General features: G+C 39.5%; 1 protein-coding gene across 1 annotated transcript in view; it reads left to right on the forward strand.

Annotated features, from left to right (window-relative positions):
* Positions 1–1417: 1417 nt before the first annotated feature.
* The window catches only part of LOC112228439 (opioid-binding protein/cell adhesion molecule), a 330385-nt gene continuing 309793 nt past the window's right edge, over positions 1418–22009 (forward strand). The window contains exon 1 of the mRNA XM_024393765.2: positions 1418–1737. Coding sequence (XP_024249533.1) covers positions 1677–1737 — 61 coding nt within the window. The 5' untranslated portion in view covers positions 1418–1676. The remainder of the gene's footprint in view (positions 1738–22009) is intronic.

A 22009-nucleotide genomic window follows, 5' to 3' on the forward strand; every position in this document is an offset into this window, starting at 1 on the left:
AATCAGGTCTGTGTTGTTAGCGAGGACAGACTATCTGTGGAAGCTCTTTTTGAAGGCACACTACAAAGTGCTCAGGGATTTTTTCTTGGAAAAACAGAGAACAAACTACCGGGATATTAACACACAGGAGGAAATTATATCTTGGTGAAGGTGTACTGTTATTCTAAACTTGAGGGGACATGAGATGGTGATGGGCGATGGCTCCATACTCAGGGATGGAAATTAAAGTGAGCTAGCCCGTTGCTAGTACTTTTCAGACCGGGCTAGAAAGTGCCTCAGCAGCCCACCAGCTAGAGAAATTTGGTATTTTCAAATATCGCATGGCACAGATTTTGGACGGCACAGATTTTGGACCTCAGCTAGTACAAATTGCAGCTTGCCAGTGCGTAAAATCCTTAGGTTCAATCCCTGTCCATACTACACTGTAATTGGATAGCTTGAAATGAAACATGATCAAAATCAAATACATTTTCTGTAGTGTTTGCTTATTACTATGTTCTTCAATTGCAATAAATAGAGATTCTCAGAATATAATAAAAGGATAGAATTATCAATTTGGGGTCTAACAGGGACTTTCACTCACACAACATTGAATGGCTAATTTCAAATACCCAATTAAATTAAAGAAAGATGAGACCTGTAAATGTATTAATAGGTTACACATGTCACATCCTGACCTTAGTTCCTTTTTTATGTCTCTGTTTTAGTTTGGTCAGGGCGTGAGTTGGGATGGGCATTCAATGTTTTTGTTCTATGTTTTGTATTTCTGCTTTTGGCCTGGTACGGTTCCCAATCAGAGGCAGCTGTCAATCGGTGTCTCTGATTGAGGACCATACTTAGGTAGCCTGTGTTCCCACTATGATTTGGGGGTAGTTGTTTTCTGTTTTGTGTATTCACCTGACAGAACTGTTTCATTTCTTCCATTCACTTTGTTATTTTGTTTCGTGTGTTCAGTCTAATAAATTAACATGGACACTTACCACGCTGCATATTGGCCCGATCCTTCCTACTCCTCCTCAGACGACAAAGAGATTCGTTACAACACAATGTAATTGGTTACACAAACTGGTCAGTCTGGGCAAGGAATGCTGACCCAGTTTTAACAATGTAACGTTGTTTTACAGCATCAATTCATAACAACAAGATGCACACATGTCGTCTAGTAAAATTAAAGATACTTTAATAGAAAATTACTCACCCAGTAAAATACCACTTCAGTAAAAGTCTGAAAGTATTTGGTTTTAAATATACTTAAGTATCAAAAGTAAATGTAATTGTTAAAATATACTTAAGTATCGAAAGTATAAATATTTTCACATTCCTTAGATTAAGCAAGCCAGATGGCACTGACAGTCAAAAGCCTCGGCCAATAGAGGGAGAGCAGAGACAGACCACCCCTCTCCCTCGGCTTGGTCCCTGTGTATGTGTGAGTGAGAATACTGAATGAGGACTCGGTCGCTGCATGCTGCCACAATTTGCAGTGGATTTAAATAACCTTCAGCACAGAGAACACCAGAGTCGAAGGAAAAACTCCAAAATTGTAGATTTACGAAAGAGAGCAAAACATCACTGTCTTGTTGTCTGTGTTCCTGTTAGAAAAAATACTACTATAATACAAGAAGACGGCGAAGAAGAAGCACAAGTGTTCAACGGTGTCAACAGATTAAATTGGAAGAATGTATAATTCTATGTGTTTCCTCATCCTGTCATGGGTGTTCGCTCTGCTCGTGTTCCCAGGTAAGACTACTCTCCCTCTCTTTTTCTTTCTCACCATCTACAGCTCTCTTGCTCGTGTATTGGTACTAATGTTGCAAAGTGATAAACCGTAGCAACAGTTCTACGGGGAGCTACATTTGACAATCACACACTGTCTCACTCTCCCCTCTCTCTCTCTCCCAAGAATTGGTCTGTTACTGTCCATATATGCTGTTGTAAAATATTCAGATGAAATACAGTGGAGGAAAGTGGTCCAGGCATTGTTGATTCTACTAAAAAGCTTTGGTCTTAGGTCAAGGAGATACTTGCTCAATTTTGTGTCCTCACAAGCTCCCACAGCTTTACCAAAACTTGCTTCCATTGGGTTTTGATGTAGACAGAAACTAACATAAAGAAAAGCTTGCATTGGCAACAGCATACAGTGCAGAAAACCAGTTTTGTCCCATTTTGAGCCTAGCCAAGGAAATGAATATTGATCATTCTGGGGCCATGTCTAAGGAGAAGCCTATATTCTCCAGGGTAACGGAACCGCTTTTTTCACACCATGACTTCAAGGTCTGGATAATTTGTGTCGGTCGCAGCTAGACGTGCAGCGTTTGTGAGTGACTTTGACATGTTAATCAACAGAGAGGAGAGTGTGTGTTTCATAATTGATGTTCAGGGAAAGAGAGTCTATGATTACAATTGGAAAGTGCTTGAGGCACATTTCTATTTGAATTGATTTACTTCTGTTATTGGATATATTACTGGAGCAAAATTCTACATTTCTGAAAATTGTGTAGGTCATATTTTTCAGGATTAGCCCAATGTAGTACATTATCCAAACAATCCTCATATACCACATTGTACCTACTTCCTCATGCAAGCACACGCACGCACACACGCACACACACTTCTAAAAGTCATGCACAAGCTGAAACAGTTACCTTGCAGGGGTGTGTCCGAGCTTGCACTGGATGAAGACGCAGCAAAGCCAGGACAGTTAGCAATGCAAATGACATGTGGTGGCCCTACTCACCGAGAGCTTTGGGGTCAATAGCAATCCGGCATGACTAACAGACTCCATCTGTTCCACGGTGACATCATAGGGCCTATAGAGGGGCACCGCCCACCACTGTGACAATGACATCAAGAGAACACTGCTGTCTAGGCAGTGCAGTCACTCAAATGGAGACTCAATGTGGGTATGGTGTTGTACAATATTGAAGGGTCCTTTTTGATACTCTTCTAGCCAAATGGGTGGATTATTCATATGCCACTGCAACTATGGCTATTGATTGATACGCTAAGGCATGGACCTTAAGACTCCTCCATGGACCCCTAAGACTACTCCATGGACCCTATGACTCCTCCATGGACCCTCAAACTCCTCCATGAACCCTAAGACTCCTACAGAAATAGCAGGATATTTTATACTCCTGGCCAACAACAAGCTACTGACATAATCTTATGGAAAATCTACAGTGTCCTGGTCTTTCAAATGCCAGGACACCTACCCATAGCCCCCCATGTATTATAGAAATTAAAGATTTAAATGTCAATACACCGTGATTAACATGAATTCAACTACTCAACTAGGACCCTTTCTTTGAATTAGATGTAGTCAAAAATGTGTATGGTCATACTTTGGTAGAAACACTGAATAAGCTAAATCTGTGTGCTCTGTCCCTACAGTACCATTACTATTGTACTGTCTCCGTCACAGCCCAGAGCAGGTTACATCCTTGTCAAAGTTCATCAAATCAACCAGCTTCATAAACAGTACAAGCGCACTGGGCCATTCACAGATGTATGAAGGACTCTGTCTGCTAAGGTCAATGTGGCATCCATTTTGTCTTTTTGCACTCAATCAATAGTATTGTGTACTGTATATCATTTGGCATAGATTTCTATTGCTTCTCTGTGTCTACTTGTTTTATACTACATCTCAGCCGAAATACACTGAAATGTAGTCTATACTCCCTCAATGTATGAAACTGACCCTAGTTAGTCTTTTCAGGAGTTGTCCATGTTCCTTTTCCCCACTCCCCATCCTGCTGATAATGTTGATAATGTTGATGTTGGTTGCATTGGATATTGCCTGGAAGACCTTAGTGGGAAACACTGGTCACTTCCATCAAGATGAGAATGATTGAAGGAAATGGATGTGATTTCCTGTAGAATCCAGGACCTGTCATATCAAGTAACTGTGATTAGACACGAGAGACTACATGACTTAAATTAGGACTGGACAATCTGACCAAAATATCATATTACAGTATTTTTCTAATTTCTGACGGTATAACGGTATTAGATGGTATTTTATGTTTCTGAATAGAAAAAGTTGTAAATATACATTATGGGTAGTGCATAACTCTAGGATGGCAACAAATGGATTGTAAGTGGTTTTAATGGGATTTTTCAATTCTGATTTGTTTTATAGTGGTCATCCAAACTTTAACCAAATATAATAGGAGTGCAAACCTGACAATTAAGTATTCAGTCCTATTTGTATAGCATTTCATAGGAATCAAAGTATATTTTGCAGCCTCAAACTCTGGTGCTTCCCAATGGTTGACATTTGCATAGTTATTGGGTTCAATTCCAGAATTCACTTGTAATTCCTTAATTTCCTGCACTCATTTGTTCTAATTTACATACGGTGTCACAATTTTTTATTTGTTGTGCTAGCAACAGAGAAGGTAGAGAATCCTCCATAATCTAGCAGTGCTCAGCTGTTAGCAGTATTTTACCACTGGAAAAAATGGATGACTGACGTTTTGTTGATTCATTACACAATTGTTCATATAACAATTCAAACATTAAAATAACTATATAGAAGGTACTGTTGATAAAATACACACCGGTGTGTAGATCAATACCGGTGTATATAGTAAAATACATTATACCGCCCAGCCCTGAGTAAATGACTACAGACTGACCACGCAGTGCATTCGTAAGTGTTTCGCAAACCACCTGTCTATATGGTCCTTGCAGGAAGCTTTCATAATATGTATGAGTGGGAAGATCAATATGATCCCATTAAAGTTTGGGGTTCTCTTGTTAATTTTCATACAGTAATGCTATAGACTTGCCGGCTGATTCACAAAGCGTTCTTATCAATTGTGAACACTCAATGCAATTCATTATCTTCGACAGCTCTGTGCGACTGGAGCACAATGTTTTGTTCTCTCAGCTATTTGTAAGATAATGAGCCTTGAAATAACAGCGTCTCAAATGTACAAACACATCTAATGAAGACTTTTAAAAGGGCACGTGTGGAATTCTCTGGTGCGCATTTACTCAGAAATGTGTCTGACTGATTATTCAGAGATATGTTCATCATATTCATCCTTGACTCAATTACAGGGTGATGTATAGAGCCCAACAGTGGGCACGTTATAATACCCATAAAACCTAGCAGGCAAACACGGAAATGGTTCCAATCGTTTTTTCAACACATATAAGGTCTGTGTTTCATGTAGGCTTTCCCTGGTGTAACGTTTTGATAACCATGCAAATCTCTCTTGGACAAGGTGACTTTTAATCAATATATTAATCTAGATTTATCTTTAGATTTGAACATGCGAATTAGCAGGAAAGTTGACATCATGCAAGGCTACAAATCCCTGAAAGCTCCTGCACGTCATTTCTAGCTACTACCTTGATCCAAAAAATGTTCAAAATATATATTGAACATTTTCAGTTACTGTTTCATATTTTATTTAAATAATAATTGTTGGCTTATATTATGCATTATGCATTTGGTCTTGTCTTGTATAGAATACTATCCTAAATCTTTGCCAAGAAAATAGCTAGCTAGCTATCTAGATGATATTAGCAATATACCCTTATTTTACCAGATCCATTTCTCCTTCAGCCTTTTATAAATAACATATAAACATCTCACTTGAAGTAAAGATTAAATTCTGTATTAATTTATTCATGCCACAAACCTGCGACATCGAAGAACACCATATTAACTATTATTACATCCAAGAGCGCAGAGATTATTTTGCTTTTCCATTTTAGGAATCAGAACAGCTCAAATAACACAAAATATAAAACAGCATATTGTGATTTTCGGTGGGTGAGTTACAAATGGAGAAACAACTGGATGTTTTAGGTAGGTTTAATATAAAATACTAGGTCAACTCCAGCAGATTGAGAAACACACTTTCCAGACTCTAAACAACGAAGCCATGCCTAAACGCAGCTATATCAACATCCTTCTTGTATATTAAATAGATCTATGTTTCTGCTGTCAATTGTGAGCAGCACATTTACCATACATTGTCTGAACCTCAGAAAAAGCAGGAGGATGACAGAGATACAATGGGGGGAAAAGGTAACAAAAACTACACCATAACACTTTTAAATGTGTTATCAAATCAGGAGAAGAACAAGTGAAAGAAGCAGAATAGGGAAATAAACAAGGTAGGGTGGGGTTTATAGAGATGATGGATAAACATAAAATGGGGTGCTGGTGTGCTTCTGCACCCCTTTTAAGGTCAGTCATTGTCACATATTTCATGTCCAGTCATATTCGGGGTCACATACTCGGGGTCACATTCCATCTCAGTTGCAAGCATTGAAATCGTGGTCATCGTGTATCTGTGAATCACAACAATTTAAACGATGAGTGATCACAGAATTTACCAAAATTGAGCCATGAACAATACAACTTTAGCATTGAGGACAGCATTTTGTTGACAACATGGTGGTTTACACAAAGTCTACCGTGTGTGAATGATGAAAGAATCTTACCCCAACTGTACAGTAGGTCCAATAGAGAGTGTGTGGTCCCCTAAGGATGAACATCAACCAGTACTGGGATCATTGGAGATTTGGGATGTTTGCTCTCAAACTGCTCCTTGCATGTCTTGGGGTCTGCGTCTATAAAGGTCAAGTACAAAATGGAGGAAGTTAACAATCTGTGGCTTAGATTGAATTCAAAGTTGACACAAATTATAAATTAAGCAATACAATGCAAAACACTACTGCACATGTGAAAGACTGTAACACACAGGCCAGTACAATACCCTACACAGCAAGAGGAACCTAAAGGAGCATACAGTACCAACCAATAGTACTCACTCGACAGACAGGTGTGGACCAGTGCTGCCTTGGCTGCAGTCTTCTGGTCAGCAGCTGCTCCAATAGCAGCCACCGCCTTGGCATCAGTCAAGAAGATCAACTTGAGGATAGTGAGACGCTAGCGTCCCAAGTGGCCAATAGCCTCGGGAAATGCAGAGCGCCAAATTCAAATAAAACGCGTTAAAACTCAAACTTTCATTAAATCACACATGCAGGGTACTCAATTAAAGCTACACTCGTTGTGAATCCAGCCAACATGTCAGATTTTAAAAATGCTTTTCGGCGAAAGCATGAGAAGCTATTATCTGATAGCATGCACCCACCTGAACCAGCTGAACCAGTTGTAAACAAAAGAACTAGCGTAGCAGGCGCTACACAAAACGCTGAAATAAAATATAAAACATGCATTACCTTTGATGAGCTTCTTTGTTGGCACTCCAATATGTCCCATAAACATCACAATTGGTCCTTTTTTTTCGATTAATTCCGTCCATGTATACCCAAAATGTCCATTTATAAAGCAGGTTTGATCCGGAAAAAAACAGCTTTCTAAAACACAACGTCACTACAAAACATTTCAAAAGTTGCCTATAAAATTTGCCAAAATATTTCAAACTACTTTTGTAATACAACTTTAGGTATTTTTAAACGTTAATAATCGATCAAATTGTAGACGGGGCAATCTGTATTCAATAGAGCAAGTAAACAATACATGCACCATTTTCCCTCTTGTGTAACTATCAACAGTGTAACGTTGTTCCAGGATGTGCCTCTTCTTCGTTTTACCAATGATTAACTTCAACCCAATTCCAAAGACTGGTGACATCCTGTGGAAGTCGTAGGAACTGTGAAATGGTCGCTATGAAATTTCCCTTGGCAAAGACAACCGAGGGAACGGTCAGAGGAAAAAAACAACAATTCTGAACAGTTTTTCCTCTGGGTTTTGCCTGCTACATAAGTTCTGTTATAGTCACAGACATGATTGAACCAGTTTTAGAAACTTCAGAGTGTTTTCTATCCACACCTACTAATCATATGCATATAATATATTCCTAGCAGGAAGTTGAAATTGTGCACGCTATTTATCCAAAAGTGGAAATGCTGCCCCCTATACCTTAAGAAGTTGTGGAGCGTGCGTTATATATTATTAGGTAGCCAGTAGCCTAGTGGTTAGAGCGTTGGGCCAGTAACCGGAAGGTTGCTGGATTGAATCCCGAGCTGACAAGGTAAACATGTTTGTTCTGCCCCTGAGCAAAGTAGTTGACATCCACATCTTCGGTGAACAGTGAGTTGACTAAGGCAGCCCCCCGCACCTCTCTGATTTGGAGGGGGTGGGTTAAATGCAGAAGACACATTTCAGTTGAATACATTCATTTGGACAGACTAGTGTCATGTCGTTGCCCTCTTTGGGTACAGCAAGCCCCACCCCCCTCTCCTACACACAGGCTGCTGTGGTCAGAGAGAGGTCGTAAATTCCTGGAGGAGATTATCTCCTCATGGCCACAGTATAGAGACAGAGTGAATTTTCATAGAGAACAAAGGAATTTCTTCCAAACAACATTTATGTTCTGGAGAAGGTATAAAAGATCGGTGAAGAATCCAGCTACGAACTGGTCCGTTTGGTACAATTTGGTGAAACTCAGGGGAAGCAATACGACCACATTACCATAACGCTGTTTATATAATAGCCTCAGATATTAGGTTTACATCTAATTGTTGTATTAGATGAATGAGGATGATACTGTTTGTAAAATTGTGTAATGTGATTTTGGACTGTTTAATGAAGGAAACTACAATTCCCTTTTGAGTTTAACTAAATCAGAGGACCGCCCATGAGCCCAGTTAGGGTCGGGCATCCTGGGACAGGGCCTTTTCTGCAACTTCCGGATTAAAACCCCCACTTTGAGAATTTCTCAACAGACCATGTGTCTCTCAATTACGAGAGGACAAAGGTTGCAGACCAGCTTACCTCGATAACAAGAGGGGCAAGGTTTGAGTAGATGGCTGAATCTTTTGACCATACCACATGGTTAAACTCTTAGACTATTGATACCGACAGAATAAGAACAAGTCTTTGATATTAATTACAAGTCTGCAGCTAGGAATTCGGTATCATTGAACGCGAAGACCGACAAACGCTGAAACATCTATCCATAACGACATGAATGAATGTCACTCTGAACTATCCCTTCTAACCACGACAGAGAGGGCGGACAAACTCTCCAACAGTGTAACGGATTTCCTCCTCTTCGGCCGAAGAGGTGTAGCAAGGATCGGACCAATACGCAGTGGTAAGTGTCCATGTTTTAATAGAAAATACTGAACATGACACAAATACAAAGTGAAATGGAAACGAACCAGTCCCGTGTGGCACAAACACTGACACAGGAAACAATCACCCACAGGGGGTGTGCGATGGTAGCGTCCCACCTGGCAACTGAAATTGCAGAGCACCAAATTAAAAAACAGAGATACTCATTAAAAAAATTCATAGAACATACAAGTGTTAAACATAGGTTTAAAGATGGACTTCTTGTTAATCCAACCTCGGTGTCAGATTTCAAAAAGGCTTTACAGCGATTATCTGAGAACAGCGCCCAGCAGACAAATCATTACAAACAGTTACCAGCCAAGTAGAGGAGGTACACAAGTCAGAAATAGCGATAAAATTAATCACTTACCTTTGATGATCTTCATATGGTTGCACTCACAAGACTCCCATTTACTCAATAAATGTTTGTTTTGTTTGATAAAGTCCCTCTTTATATCCAAAAACCTCAGTTTTGTTCGGTAATCCACAGGCTCAAAGGCAGTCACAACAGGCAGACGAAAAATCTGAAAAGTATCAGTAAAGTTTGTAGAAACATGTCAAACGATGTTTATAATCAATCCTCAGGTTGTTTTTAGTCATAATAATCAATAATATTTCAACCGGACAAAAGCTTTGTCAATATAAAAGGAAAAGGCGCACTCTCGGTCGTGTGCATGAAAAACCTTTGGGACACTGCAGTGTCCACTCATCCAGAGTGGTCTTACTCCCTCATTTTTCAGAATACAAGCCTGAAACAATTTCTAAAGACTGTTGACATCCAATGGAAGCCATAGGAAGTGCAATTTGAATCCTAAATCAATGGAATCTGTATAGGCAGTCAATGGAATACTACAAACATTTTAAAAATCCCACTTCCTGGATGGATTCTTCTCAGATTTCTGCCTGCCATTTCAGTTCTGTTATACTCACAGACATTATTCTAACAGTTTTAGAAACGTTGGAGTGTTTCCTATCCAATATGCATATCCTAGCTTCTGGGCCTGAGTAACAGGCAGTTTACTTTGGGCACGTTTTAATCCAGAGGTGAAAATAGTGCCCCCTACCCTAGTGAGGTTACCAGTTTTAGAATCTTTAGAGTGTGTTCTATCCAAATCTACCACTATATGCAAATCCTAGCTTCTGGGCCTGAGTAATAGGCAGTTTACCTTGGGCACGCTTTTCATCCAGATGTCAAAATACTGCCCCTTAGCACAAAGAGGTTAACTCAAAGATATAGGAAAAAAATGACTTCCTTGCACTAGTATACTACTATTGTAAATTACCATCCGTTGGTTCATTGAGCCTTTAACCTTAATGTAAAATTAACCTTCATTGGGAATATATACATTAAAATATCGTTAAGAAATTATCAGCAATTTAAATCAGTTGTTTCATCGGTATGAAACAAAACATAATGTTGATACTGAGCATACTCCCCTTGGTCAGCATAGTGGAAATAACTATTTCCATCCCAGAAACTAAAATTAGAATATCTTGTTGGACAAATCCAGGTAGAGAATCCCGGTTTAAGTGAAATATATTGCATTGGTGCCTAATCAACATGACCAAGGACAAGCGTCATGATTCCACTTTTTATAAGGCAACTCCTATAGTCTCTTTGTACCATTAGCACCATACCTGCTACAGTTCCTGAGTATTATCACTATCATCAAAATGTACTTTGGTAATGGATATAAGTCAAATAGATTCGGATCACTTTCATTCTCGGGATCAAAGTGCCCCTCTCCATTCACCAGGGCATGCTGAGAATAGTGTCAAAATCTTTAGTTCACACAACTTCTTTACCCATGTCACAATTAGTACAACAACAATCAAAACAATCAATACCTAAAACATGAATTGCTTCACTCATATAGTTATTAACATACTAAAAACTTACACAAATCAATTAGTCCGTTTAAAAAAAAAAAATCAGTTTCCAAATCATAGTCAAAACCCAATTAAAAATGTGGAATGACATTCTTCAGTGATTCACATTGGTGCTATGACTCAAAGTTAAAACCCTCAACTTAACACACATCAACACTGGCAGAATGTAGCGGGCTGAAATTCCACAACATACGGTGATCGCTACATAAATAGTCATATTAAACATTCATGAAAATACAAGTGTCTCACATTTATCGAAAGCCTAGAATCTTGCTAATCCAACTGCTTTGTCAAATGTAAAAAAGGATTTACTGCGAAAGAATATGATGTGATTATCTGAGGATAGAGCCCCATGAAAAAAAAAAAAACTATTTCAACTAGCACAGGCTAACAAAATCACAAACTGCATTAAAATAAATAGTTTACCTTTGACGATCTTCATCTGTTTGCAATCCCAATGCTCATTGTTACACAATGAATGATCTTTTGTTTGATAAAATCCGTTTTTATAGCCACAAAACATTTTGTGAACCGCTTGTGTCGTGAATTCCGTCTCATTCCATTTTCGACGACACCTTCGAGGGTAAATACCCACACAAAACGTGACTTTTCCAGTCATGTTTGGTTTCATTGCAATCAACTGGTTTGTTTGTAACACAACCAAGTGTGATGGGCCATTTTGTGGGACGTATTGACTGAAAGAAATCGATTTGAAGACAACAAGTAATGACATCGCTGTGCACCAATGATATGACCACTGTTTCGTTGATTGACTGTATTTTAACCCAATGACCACTGATCGTCTTGAAATCTAGCTGGGTAGATAGCCAATGAGCTGAGGTAAACGTCAATATGCAATGGTTATGTGTTGGAAGACCAACCCATGTAGTAAACTCCGGCGTAAAGAGAGCCATTCGCTATTGAAGTTTTATATCGGAAGGAGCTATGCATATTACGCACTGCATTGTTTGGTAAACGCGCAGATTCAGCTGTTTATATATCAATCAGTATGGCAACTAAGTCAAGGAAACCTAAATCGAAGTCTAGATATACAGGTGTACCCACAATTTTAGAAGAAATTGATCGGAAAAGTGAGACAGAGATTGTTGTAGGACGATTCATTTAGTGATTCCCAAGTGGAGGAATATTTTTTGAATGGAGAGGACATGTTTTGGACTGGTAAGTTCTTCTCATGCTAATGCCCTTGTTTGAAATTAATCATCTAAAATATTATTTGTGATTTACTTAAATTTTAGAAGCAATATATAAAAAAGTCATGTAAATGCAATGTGAGATGCGTGTGTCTGCCACCCCACCCCAACCCACATGAAATAGCCTATTTGAGGCTGTTGAGGGGAGGGCAGGCCCACAACAATGGCCAAAGTGAAATGGAGACAGTAGATACAGCTGGTCTGTCATAATATAATAGAGACGGTAGATCTAGCTGAAATGTCATAATATAAAAGAGACAGATCTAGCAGGTCTATAATAATATATTCAACCTTGTGTTCCCTGTACTCTATATATATATATCTGTTTATTATACCTGTTGATACTCACTTTACAGCAGAAAGAGACTGCTATGGCACCTGGCAGCAGCAGCACAATGTTGTGTAGAGCTTTGGCAAAGTGGGTGGGGTTATATCCTTCCTGTTTGGCCCTGTCCGGGGGTCTCATTGGATGGGGCCACAGTGTCTCCTGACCCCTCCTGTCTCAGCCTCCAGTATTTATGCTGCAGTAGTTTATGTGTCGGGGGGCGAGGGTCAGTTTGTTATATCTGGACTACTTCTCCTGTCTTATCCGGTGTCCTGTGTGAATTTAAGTATGCTCTCTCTAATCTCTCTTTCTCTCTCTCGGAGGACCTGAGCCCTAGGACCATGACCCAGGACTACCTGGCATGATGACTCCTTGCTGTCCCCAGTTCACCTGGCCTTGCTGCTGTTCCAGTTTCAACTGTTCTGCCTGCCGCAATGGAACTCTAAACTGTTCATATTTACTCTAGAGGTGCTGTCCTGTTGCATCCTCTTCAACTACTGTGATTATTATTATTTGACCCTGCTGGTCATCTATGAACATTTGAAAATCTAGGCCATTTTCTGTAATAATCTCCACCCGGCACACCCAGAAGAGGACTGGCCACCCCTCATAGCCTGGTTCCTCTCTAGGTTTCTTCCTAGGTTTTGGCCTTTCTAGAGAGTTTTTCCTAGCCACCGTGCTTCTACACCTGCATTGCTTGCTGTTTGGGGTTTTAGGCTGGGTTTCTGTACAGCACTTTGAGATATTAGCTGATGTACGAAGGGCTATATAAATAAATTTGATTTGATAGAGGACTGAGGGTCTTCCAAATATTGAAAGTGTGTAAATATTTACCCATGTTATTTTGTAAATGTGTATTTTTTTCTTCATATTTTTTTCTCCATTTTTGGGGTGTGTGTGTTAGAATACCATTTTGGTATTTTGTATATAGTGATTTGTTTCAAAATGTATACCTTCACCAATTTGGTCACTTGGGTACATTTGGGCTACTTGTGTGGGACACCTGGGTGACTTCATGATAAATGTCATGTAGCGCATTCATTTTGGAAGTTATCATTCTGAAACTTTGGACAAGTACTGTTGCCCTCTATTTTTCACTGAAATTGTCCCCATCATCCTATCTGAATGTTTGTTTTATCTTGTTCATTTTAAAGATGATGATATAACAATAAAACGAAAAAAACATATGTTTTTTTTCATTGTATTATCTAAACCAGATCTATTGTGTTATATTCTCTTACATTCAATTCACATTTACACAAATGTCAGAGTGTTTTCTTTCAAATGGTACCAAGAATATGCATATCCTTGCTTCTGGGCCAGAGCTACAGGCAGTTAGATTTGGGTATGTCTTCAGGCGGAAATTTAAAAAAAATAGGGGGGTAGCTCTAAGAGGCATACAGTATAATTGTCCATAATTCTAGAATCAACTTTTTAATCACGAATATAATTACAGATAGGTATCTCAATGCATTCTTAATCTGAATTACTATGCATTTAGCAGTGTATAGACCTCCTCAAACTATTTTAGACAAGTCAAAATCAATTTTGGGCACAGTTGACCAACACCCCCCCCCCTCCCCCCTTCAGGCACTCAATCTTCTAGCGTCTCTTCATTGGTTCTTCATTGATAGTTTCATAGTTCAAAGTGGATGGCCCATGATAATGTCCCTATTTCAGTTTATCACCTGGGCTGCCACCACCTTTACCACACATTATATCTTGGCCATTTGCCAACCAGCATAGCAGCAACATGAGAGAAGTTTGGAACAGATCGCTCTCCATACTCACAACACGTGGACTCCTGTCACACTCCTGAGAGAAAAGACATGAGAAAAAAAACAGTTGACAGCTTTGATTGCATGCTGTACACTGGTTGATAGCTCGGACTTAGGTCTCTCGGAAGAAGTGGTGCAGACAAGACTGTATTGAATGCCTTTGTCACACTTCTTCAGCCGGTTAGAGAGGGTTTTGAGGTTCAGACCGTTCTCATCCAAATTTTCCCGGCCATGCATCAAGACACCATCTGACGTCACCTTTCATGATAAGACCAACAGTTTAGTTCAGTTAATTTCTGATTTATGCATTAGGGGGCGCTAATTAACATTTTTGGATGAAAAACGTTCCCGTTTTAAACAAGATATTTTGTCACGATAAGATGTTTGACTATGCATATAATTGACAGCTTTGGATAGAAAACACTCTGACATTGTCTGTGTGTGCCACAGAACTGATGTTACAGGTGAAACCCAGATAAAAATCCAACCAGGAAGTGCCACATTTTTTAAAACCGCCTCATGCCAATGATTCCTTATATGGCTGTGAATGAGCTACGAATGAGCTTACGTTTTCCACATATTCCCCAAGGTGTCTACAGCATTGTGACGTCTTTTTACGCATTTCCATTGAAGAATAGCCGTAAGGGACCATATATAGCAAGTGGTCACATGGTGTCTCCTGCAGAAAATCTTGCGTAAAATACTGAGGTAGCCATTTTTCCAATCGCTTCTTATGAGAAACCAAATGCCTCGACGGATATATTATCGAATATATATGTTAAAAACACCTTGAGGATGGATCCTAAACAACGTTTGCCGTGTTTCTGTCGATATTATGGAGCAAATTTTGAAAAAAGTTTGCCGTTATAGCATTTTAGCATTATAGCATTTTCCGGTCGATTTCTCAGCCAAGCATGATGAAGAAACTACAAAAATAATATTTTTGGAAAAAAGGAACATTTGCTATCTAACTGGGAGTCTCCTGAGTGAAAGCATCTGAAGTTCTTCAAAGGTAAATGATTTAATTTGGTTGCTTTTCTTATTTTCGTGAAAATGTTGCCTGCTGCCAGCAGAGCCTAGCATAGCATTATGCCATGATAAACTTACACAAATGCTTGTCTAGCGTTGGCTGTAACGCATATTTAAAAATCTGAGATGACAGTGTTGTTAACAAAAGGCTAAGCTTGTGTTTAAATATATTTATTTCATTTCATTTGCGATTTTCAGGAATAGGAAAAGTTTCTAGGGGTATTTATGTCCGCTGCGTTATGCTAATGCGTTTGAGGCTATGATTACGATCCCAGGTCCGGGACACAAACAGTTTTAGAAACTTCAGAGTGTTTTCTATCCAATAGTAATAATAATATGCATATATTAGCAATCTAGGACAGAGTAGGATGTCGTTCACTATGGGCACGCAATTCATCCAAAGTGAAAATACTGCCCCCTATCCTCAACAAGTTAAAAGAAGTGATTCTTACTATAGACTAATTATTAGACTAATTAATGTAAAACATTTCATACATTTTGTATCCCAGGTTTATAGTAAGTCTCCAGTACATTTCCTATCAAAATAATTCACGGGTGTAATTAAACTCAGAAAATAAAATCTTCAGAAAATTCCATGTTTGTGCCCCTTTAAGATACCTCGGAACTAACCCATCTTCATAACCAGTAAGTTGGGTGTGCGTGCTGGTGTGAGTGTGGTAAATCATATGGTTAAAAAAAATGGGCCTTATTTAATTTGTTAACTTTATTCTTCACTAAAATTTCACTAACCGCTCTCCCAAGCCCATAGCATCAGGAAACATTTAAAAGGGAGAGAAAATGTCTACCCCCATTCTTCTGGAAGAGAAAGTGTACATTTCTTTAGCATAAGGAATCAGTTATATTTGATCCAAGGCATCTCTTAAAAGGTTGTTTGAGATGTGGTCTCCTATGTCTCCCTCTACATACATACTGTTGTGGACCTCATTCAGTCCTTGAAGAAAGGATCCTACTTAAACACATCAGATAATAGTGTTTCATTAAGTGGAATCGACCCCTTCTAAAATAAACAAACCCTGTTGCATTAATTTAGTTGTTTGTTGCTGTTGTTTAACAAATCTAAGACCTTCAAAAAGTTGGTGCTGGTCCACCATAATTTGCAAATAAATTCATTAAAAATCCTACAATGTGATTTTCTGGATTTTTTTCTCTCATTTTGTCTGTCATAGTTTAAGTGTACCTATGATGAAAATTACAGGCCTCATCTTTTTATGTGGGAGAACTTGCACAATTGGTGGCTGACTAAATACTTTTTTGCCCCACTGTATGTTACGTCGAGATGCCATCTTAACTGTATGGAAAAAAGGTTTATTCAATAAATATAGGAACTCCTCTTATGGGCAGTTTCATGTTAAATATAGTACCTGGACTGAAAAAATCCCAAAAGCATTTTATAGTTGCATCCTTAGGGTAAATTAACCAAAAGGGGACACACTCCAATCAGTTTCTGAGACTATTGCCCAGACTTCGTAAACAGTTTTAATAATGTTTAAACCTCATCTTTATCAAATGATCCATAAAAGGGACCAACTCAGAAAACTTCTGGGTGCACAAGTTAGTATATGAATATTAGTCAATTTATTATTTCATAAAATCTCTAGTAATCGATTACACACACAAAATTCAACATATCTTCACAGAATCCATATAGAACGTTAGAAATTCTTAGGAACTCACATCAACCAATCCATTGGCTCATTCAAACATTCTCCTAAAAAAATGTAGTTTCCGGGACACTGCCCTGCCCTATCATGGTATCCTAGATGGTTCTCTATCCTCCCAAAAACCACGGCAAAGTCTAGCCTCCCAGAAACTATAGACTTGCTGCTACTATCTAAAATAACATCCCGTTCTCAGTACCACCCCGTGATCTTCTATGATGGGCAGTGATGTACGGATCTCCAAGATAAAGTTATATCAAAATGTATTATCTAACTTTCAATCATCTTATTTAGTAAATTTCTATATCTGATTATCCAAATTTAAGATGAACACTTATTTCTACCCTCACATACTCTCATATCACATTCACAGAAAACACAAACAAATGACACAGAGGGGAATGAGACAGACGAGGAACTCCGTTTAGTGCTATTTTTAGATTTAAACCCTGTCTAAATGAACAGGGAAACCCATGCCATTATCAAAATATTGCCTAATTAGTGGTCCCAAAACAAAACACTCACAATAACCTCTAAGAATAGTAACGCAGGGCTTACCTGTTTACCTCATTTATCAAAACACTTCATCAACACATTACGCACTATAATTTGAACTTCGCCAAGCCAGATGCCCTCACAAGGCGCCACCTGCACTCTAGTTCCTCGTTCAATACATTAACCTCACCAGTCCTACTGTGATCAACACAGTACTACAGATCTGGACATTTGGTGGCCCGCGACTGGCCAATTAACAATTTCATCCAAGGATACCTCACTTAAGAACACTTATTAACTCAATGCAGTCCTGCTAGTCACCCCAGCTGTGGCCCTCTTAAGGAAGACCTCACTCTGAGTGTACCCTCAACAGCGGCTTTTATGTTTTTATTATTTAAATGTGTTCTTATCTTTTCATCACTTATTGATAGATTGTCCAAGCTCACCTCTCTCAATACTATGTCGGAGATCTGGTATCCACCCATGCCAGCTACCTCTCAGATCATAGGTGGGTCCAGCTGCTCAATAATGAGTGTGGTTAATCCTGAGATCCCAATTTCTGAGATCCCAATTACCCAGATCTTGTCGTGGAAATACTAATCAATAATGAGGAGAGACTATCAGGATATTACTTTATTCAAAACGTATTAATAATATTGATTAATTATTTCAGTAATGAAGCTTGTCGACAAACCACCCTAGATGATTCGTTGAGACTTCAACGAGCGGAATTGAGCCACAGTATTTTATAGCAAAGTACATCTTCCTGAATGTTCATGACAAACAATAGATGTATGGAATGGATCACAAGGTTAGGATTCATATGAAAGAAACTAATAATTCACAGCAGGCAGTATCTGCTGTAAAGACTGTTCTCATTGTGTAGAAACCCATACTCGAGCCATCTCCCCCTGGTACCTTCCAGCAGACAAACATCAACTCATGCTATGGAATGCGGATTTTAGGTTTTTATCACCAAAGTCATCTTAAATCCATTGTCAGCATTAAGCCCCCAGAGGCCCAACTCAGAAGACCACACACAGATTAGAGTGTTCTAAAAACGATATTCTACTCCATAAAACAACCATTTGATGCAATAACAGTATTTTAACATAATCTTGTAATTTCACACTCACAATTTCAATAAAACACAAAGGGCATTTTTTACTTGCCGTTACAGTAAGAAGATTCCCACAAAGTTATAGAAAATAAGTATTAACAGGTGTGATGATGATGTCCCGAACGATTCCTACCACATCCTGTACAAGGAGGAAACTCCTAAAAAAATGATTGTCTGCAAGACAATACTATTCAATCGTCCTTATTGGCAAAGTAATCATTCACAGAGTACTGTATGTATGACCAGCAGTCCTACAAAGATAACTATTAGAGATTATGTTCTGACAGTCTGCCAGTAGTGAGGAATTCTTCTTCCGTTCCACTGGTTGATAAGGACGTTTCTAATGAACACTTCTCCGGTGATCTTGTATCGTTTCAGGTACAGGTCTTGGGTCAAGGGGTATTGCTGCAGCTTCAGACAGTATATTCTCATATCCTGTAACGAAGGAAACAAAACATGAAAGAAAATATGTCCTGGTTTCAAGAGAAATGTATATTTCACATGGATTTCCCTAAGTAAGCATGTCCCGATTTTCAGGAAAAGCTGGACATTTCAACTAGATACCTAGATATCCCTAATATGGTGACTACGGTGTACAACATAGAAGCTTATCAGGCAGGCTTATCAAGCTGATCATTTTACTATGCTTCTTCACCCGAGATTGACTCCCAACAGCAAATCAAAAAGTTATTTATTCTCCAGGCTCCGCTTTGTCATCAAAATGGACAACCTTGCAATGAGTAACATGTAATCATCATGATTTGCCCTGGACTTTCTGTCACGTTCTGACCTTTATTTCTGTTGTTTTTGTCATTATTTAGTATGGTCAGGGCGTGAGTTGGGGTGGGCAGTCTGTTTGTTTTTCTATGATTTTGGGATTTCTATGTTTAGGCCTAGTATGGTTCTCAATCAGAGGCAGGTGTCATTGGTTGTCTCTGATTGGGAGTCATACTTAGGTAGCCTGTGTTTCACTGTTTGTTTGTGAGTGATTGTCTATGTTAGTTGCTTGTGTCAGCACAGTCATTATGATAGCTTCACGGTCATTTATTGTTTATTGTTTTTGTATTCAGTGTTCAGTACTTTCTTTAATTAAATATTCATCATGAACACATACCACGCCGCATTTTGGTCCTCCGATCCTTCTCACCTCTCCTCTTCAGATGAAGAGGAGGAAGACCGTGACACTTTCACTGCTGACCTTGTTATGAGCAAAACTTGATAAGGACCTTCCCATTTTGGCTCTAATGTGTCTCTTACATATTTTTTTTACCATTACCCACTGTCCTGGCACTACGTCATGTCCCCCCTCTGGATTAATTCCCCACGCCTCTTTTACTTCTCTGTCTGCTTCCCCTCCTGCATTAGAAAGTTGTAGGTAATAGTTAAGCATTGTGTCACTCATAAAGTTTACATCTGCCTTTCTCAAATCTAACGTGCCTGGTAGTGACATGGGTCGACCTGTGACGACCTCAAACGGACTCAACCTTGTGGTTCCATGTCCAAAGTTCTACACTAATTTTTCTTCAGAGTCGAAATAGGATGGTTCTGAACTGTAGATCCCTGCAATTGTCTAATTTTCCCCATCACCTTTCCTTCAGAGATGTTCAGTGTAGAGTCAAGTTGCATAATAACGTCAAGGCCTAAAATAAGTTGTTCAAAGGAGCCTATCCACACTCCTGCATCAATCTTCAATGGACAAATATAAATTGAAAATTGTTTTGTCTGCTTCATATCTGTCTTCCACCCACTTCTCCTGTTACTCTCATCTTCTTGTCCGTGTACTGAGGACATAAACTCAGCAAAAAAAGAAACCTCCCTTTTTCAGGACCTTGTCTTTCAAAGATAATTTGTAAAAATCCAAATAACTTCAACTATCTTCATTGTAAAGGGTTTAAACACTGTTTTGTTATGAAAACTTAGGACACTAAAGAGGCCTTTCTACTGACTCTGAAAAACACCAAAAGAAAGATACCCAGGGTCCCTGGTCATCTGCGTGAATGTCTTAGGCATGCTGCAAGGAAACATGAGGACTGCAGATGTGGCCAGGGCAATAGATTGCAATGTCCGTACTGTAAGATGCCTAAAACAGCGCTACAGGGAGACAGGATGAACAGCTGATCTTCCTCGCAGTGGACGAACACGTGTAACAACACCTGCACAGGATCGGTACATCCGAAAATCACGGCAACAACAACTGTCAGAGTTACACCAGGAACGCACAATCCCTCCATCAGTGCTCAGACTGTCCGCAATAGGCTGTGACTGAGGGCTTGCAGGCCTGTTGTAAGGCAGGTCCTCACCAGACATCACCGGCAACAACGTCACCTATGGGCACCAACCCACCGTCGTGGACCAGACAGGACTGGCAAAAGTGCTCTTTACTGACGAGTCGCAGTTTTGTCTCACCAGGAGTGATGGTCGGATTTGCATTTATCGCCAAAGGAATGAGTGTTACACCGAGGCCTATACTCAGGGGCGGGATCGATTTGGAGGTGGAGAGTCCGTCATGGTCTGGGGCGGTGTGTCACAGCATCATCGGACTGAGCTTGTTGTCATTGCAAGCAATCTCAACGCTTTGCATCACAGGGAAGACATCCTCCTCCCTCATGTGGTACCCTTCCTGCAGGCTCATCCTGACATGACCCTCCAGCATGACAATGCCACCAGCCATACTGCTCATTCTGTGCGTGATTTCCTGCAAGACATGAATGTCAGTGTTCTGCCATGGCCAGTGAAGAGCCCGGATCTCAATCCCATTGAGCATGTCTGGGACCTGTTGGATCGGAGGGTGAGGGCTAGGGCCATTCCCCCCAGAAATGTCCAGGAACTTGCAGGTGCCTTGGTGGAAGAGTGGGGCAACATCTCACAGCAAGAACTGGCAAATCTGGTGCAGTCCATGAGGAGGAGATGCACTGCAATACTTAATGCAGCTGGTGGCGAAACCAGATACTGACTGTTCCTTTTGATTTTGACCCCCCTTTGTTCAGGGACATTATTCCATTTATGTTAGTCACATGTCTGTGGAACTTGTTCAGTTTACGTCTCAGTTGTTGAATCTTATGTTCATACAAATATTTACACATTACTGAAAATAAACGCAGTTGACAGTGAGAAGAGGTTTCTTTTTTTGCTGAGTTTATCTAATTTACATACTTTGTAGAAGCACCTTTGCCAGAGATTACAGTTATGAGACTTTCTTGGTAAATCTCTAACAGCTTGCCACACCCGGATTGTGCAACACTTGCCCATTGATCTTTTCAGAATTCTTCAAGTTCTGTAAAATTGGTTGTTGATCATTGCTAGACAACCATTTTCAGATATTGCCATACATTTAAAAGAATATTTAAGTCAAACCAGTAACCCAGCCACTCAGGAACAT

Source organism: Oncorhynchus tshawytscha, linkage group LG30, assembly GCF_018296145.1.
Source record: "Oncorhynchus tshawytscha isolate Ot180627B linkage group LG30, Otsh_v2.0, whole genome shotgun sequence".
In the NCBI taxonomy this organism is placed as follows: domain Eukaryota; kingdom Metazoa; phylum Chordata; class Actinopteri; order Salmoniformes; family Salmonidae; genus Oncorhynchus; species Oncorhynchus tshawytscha.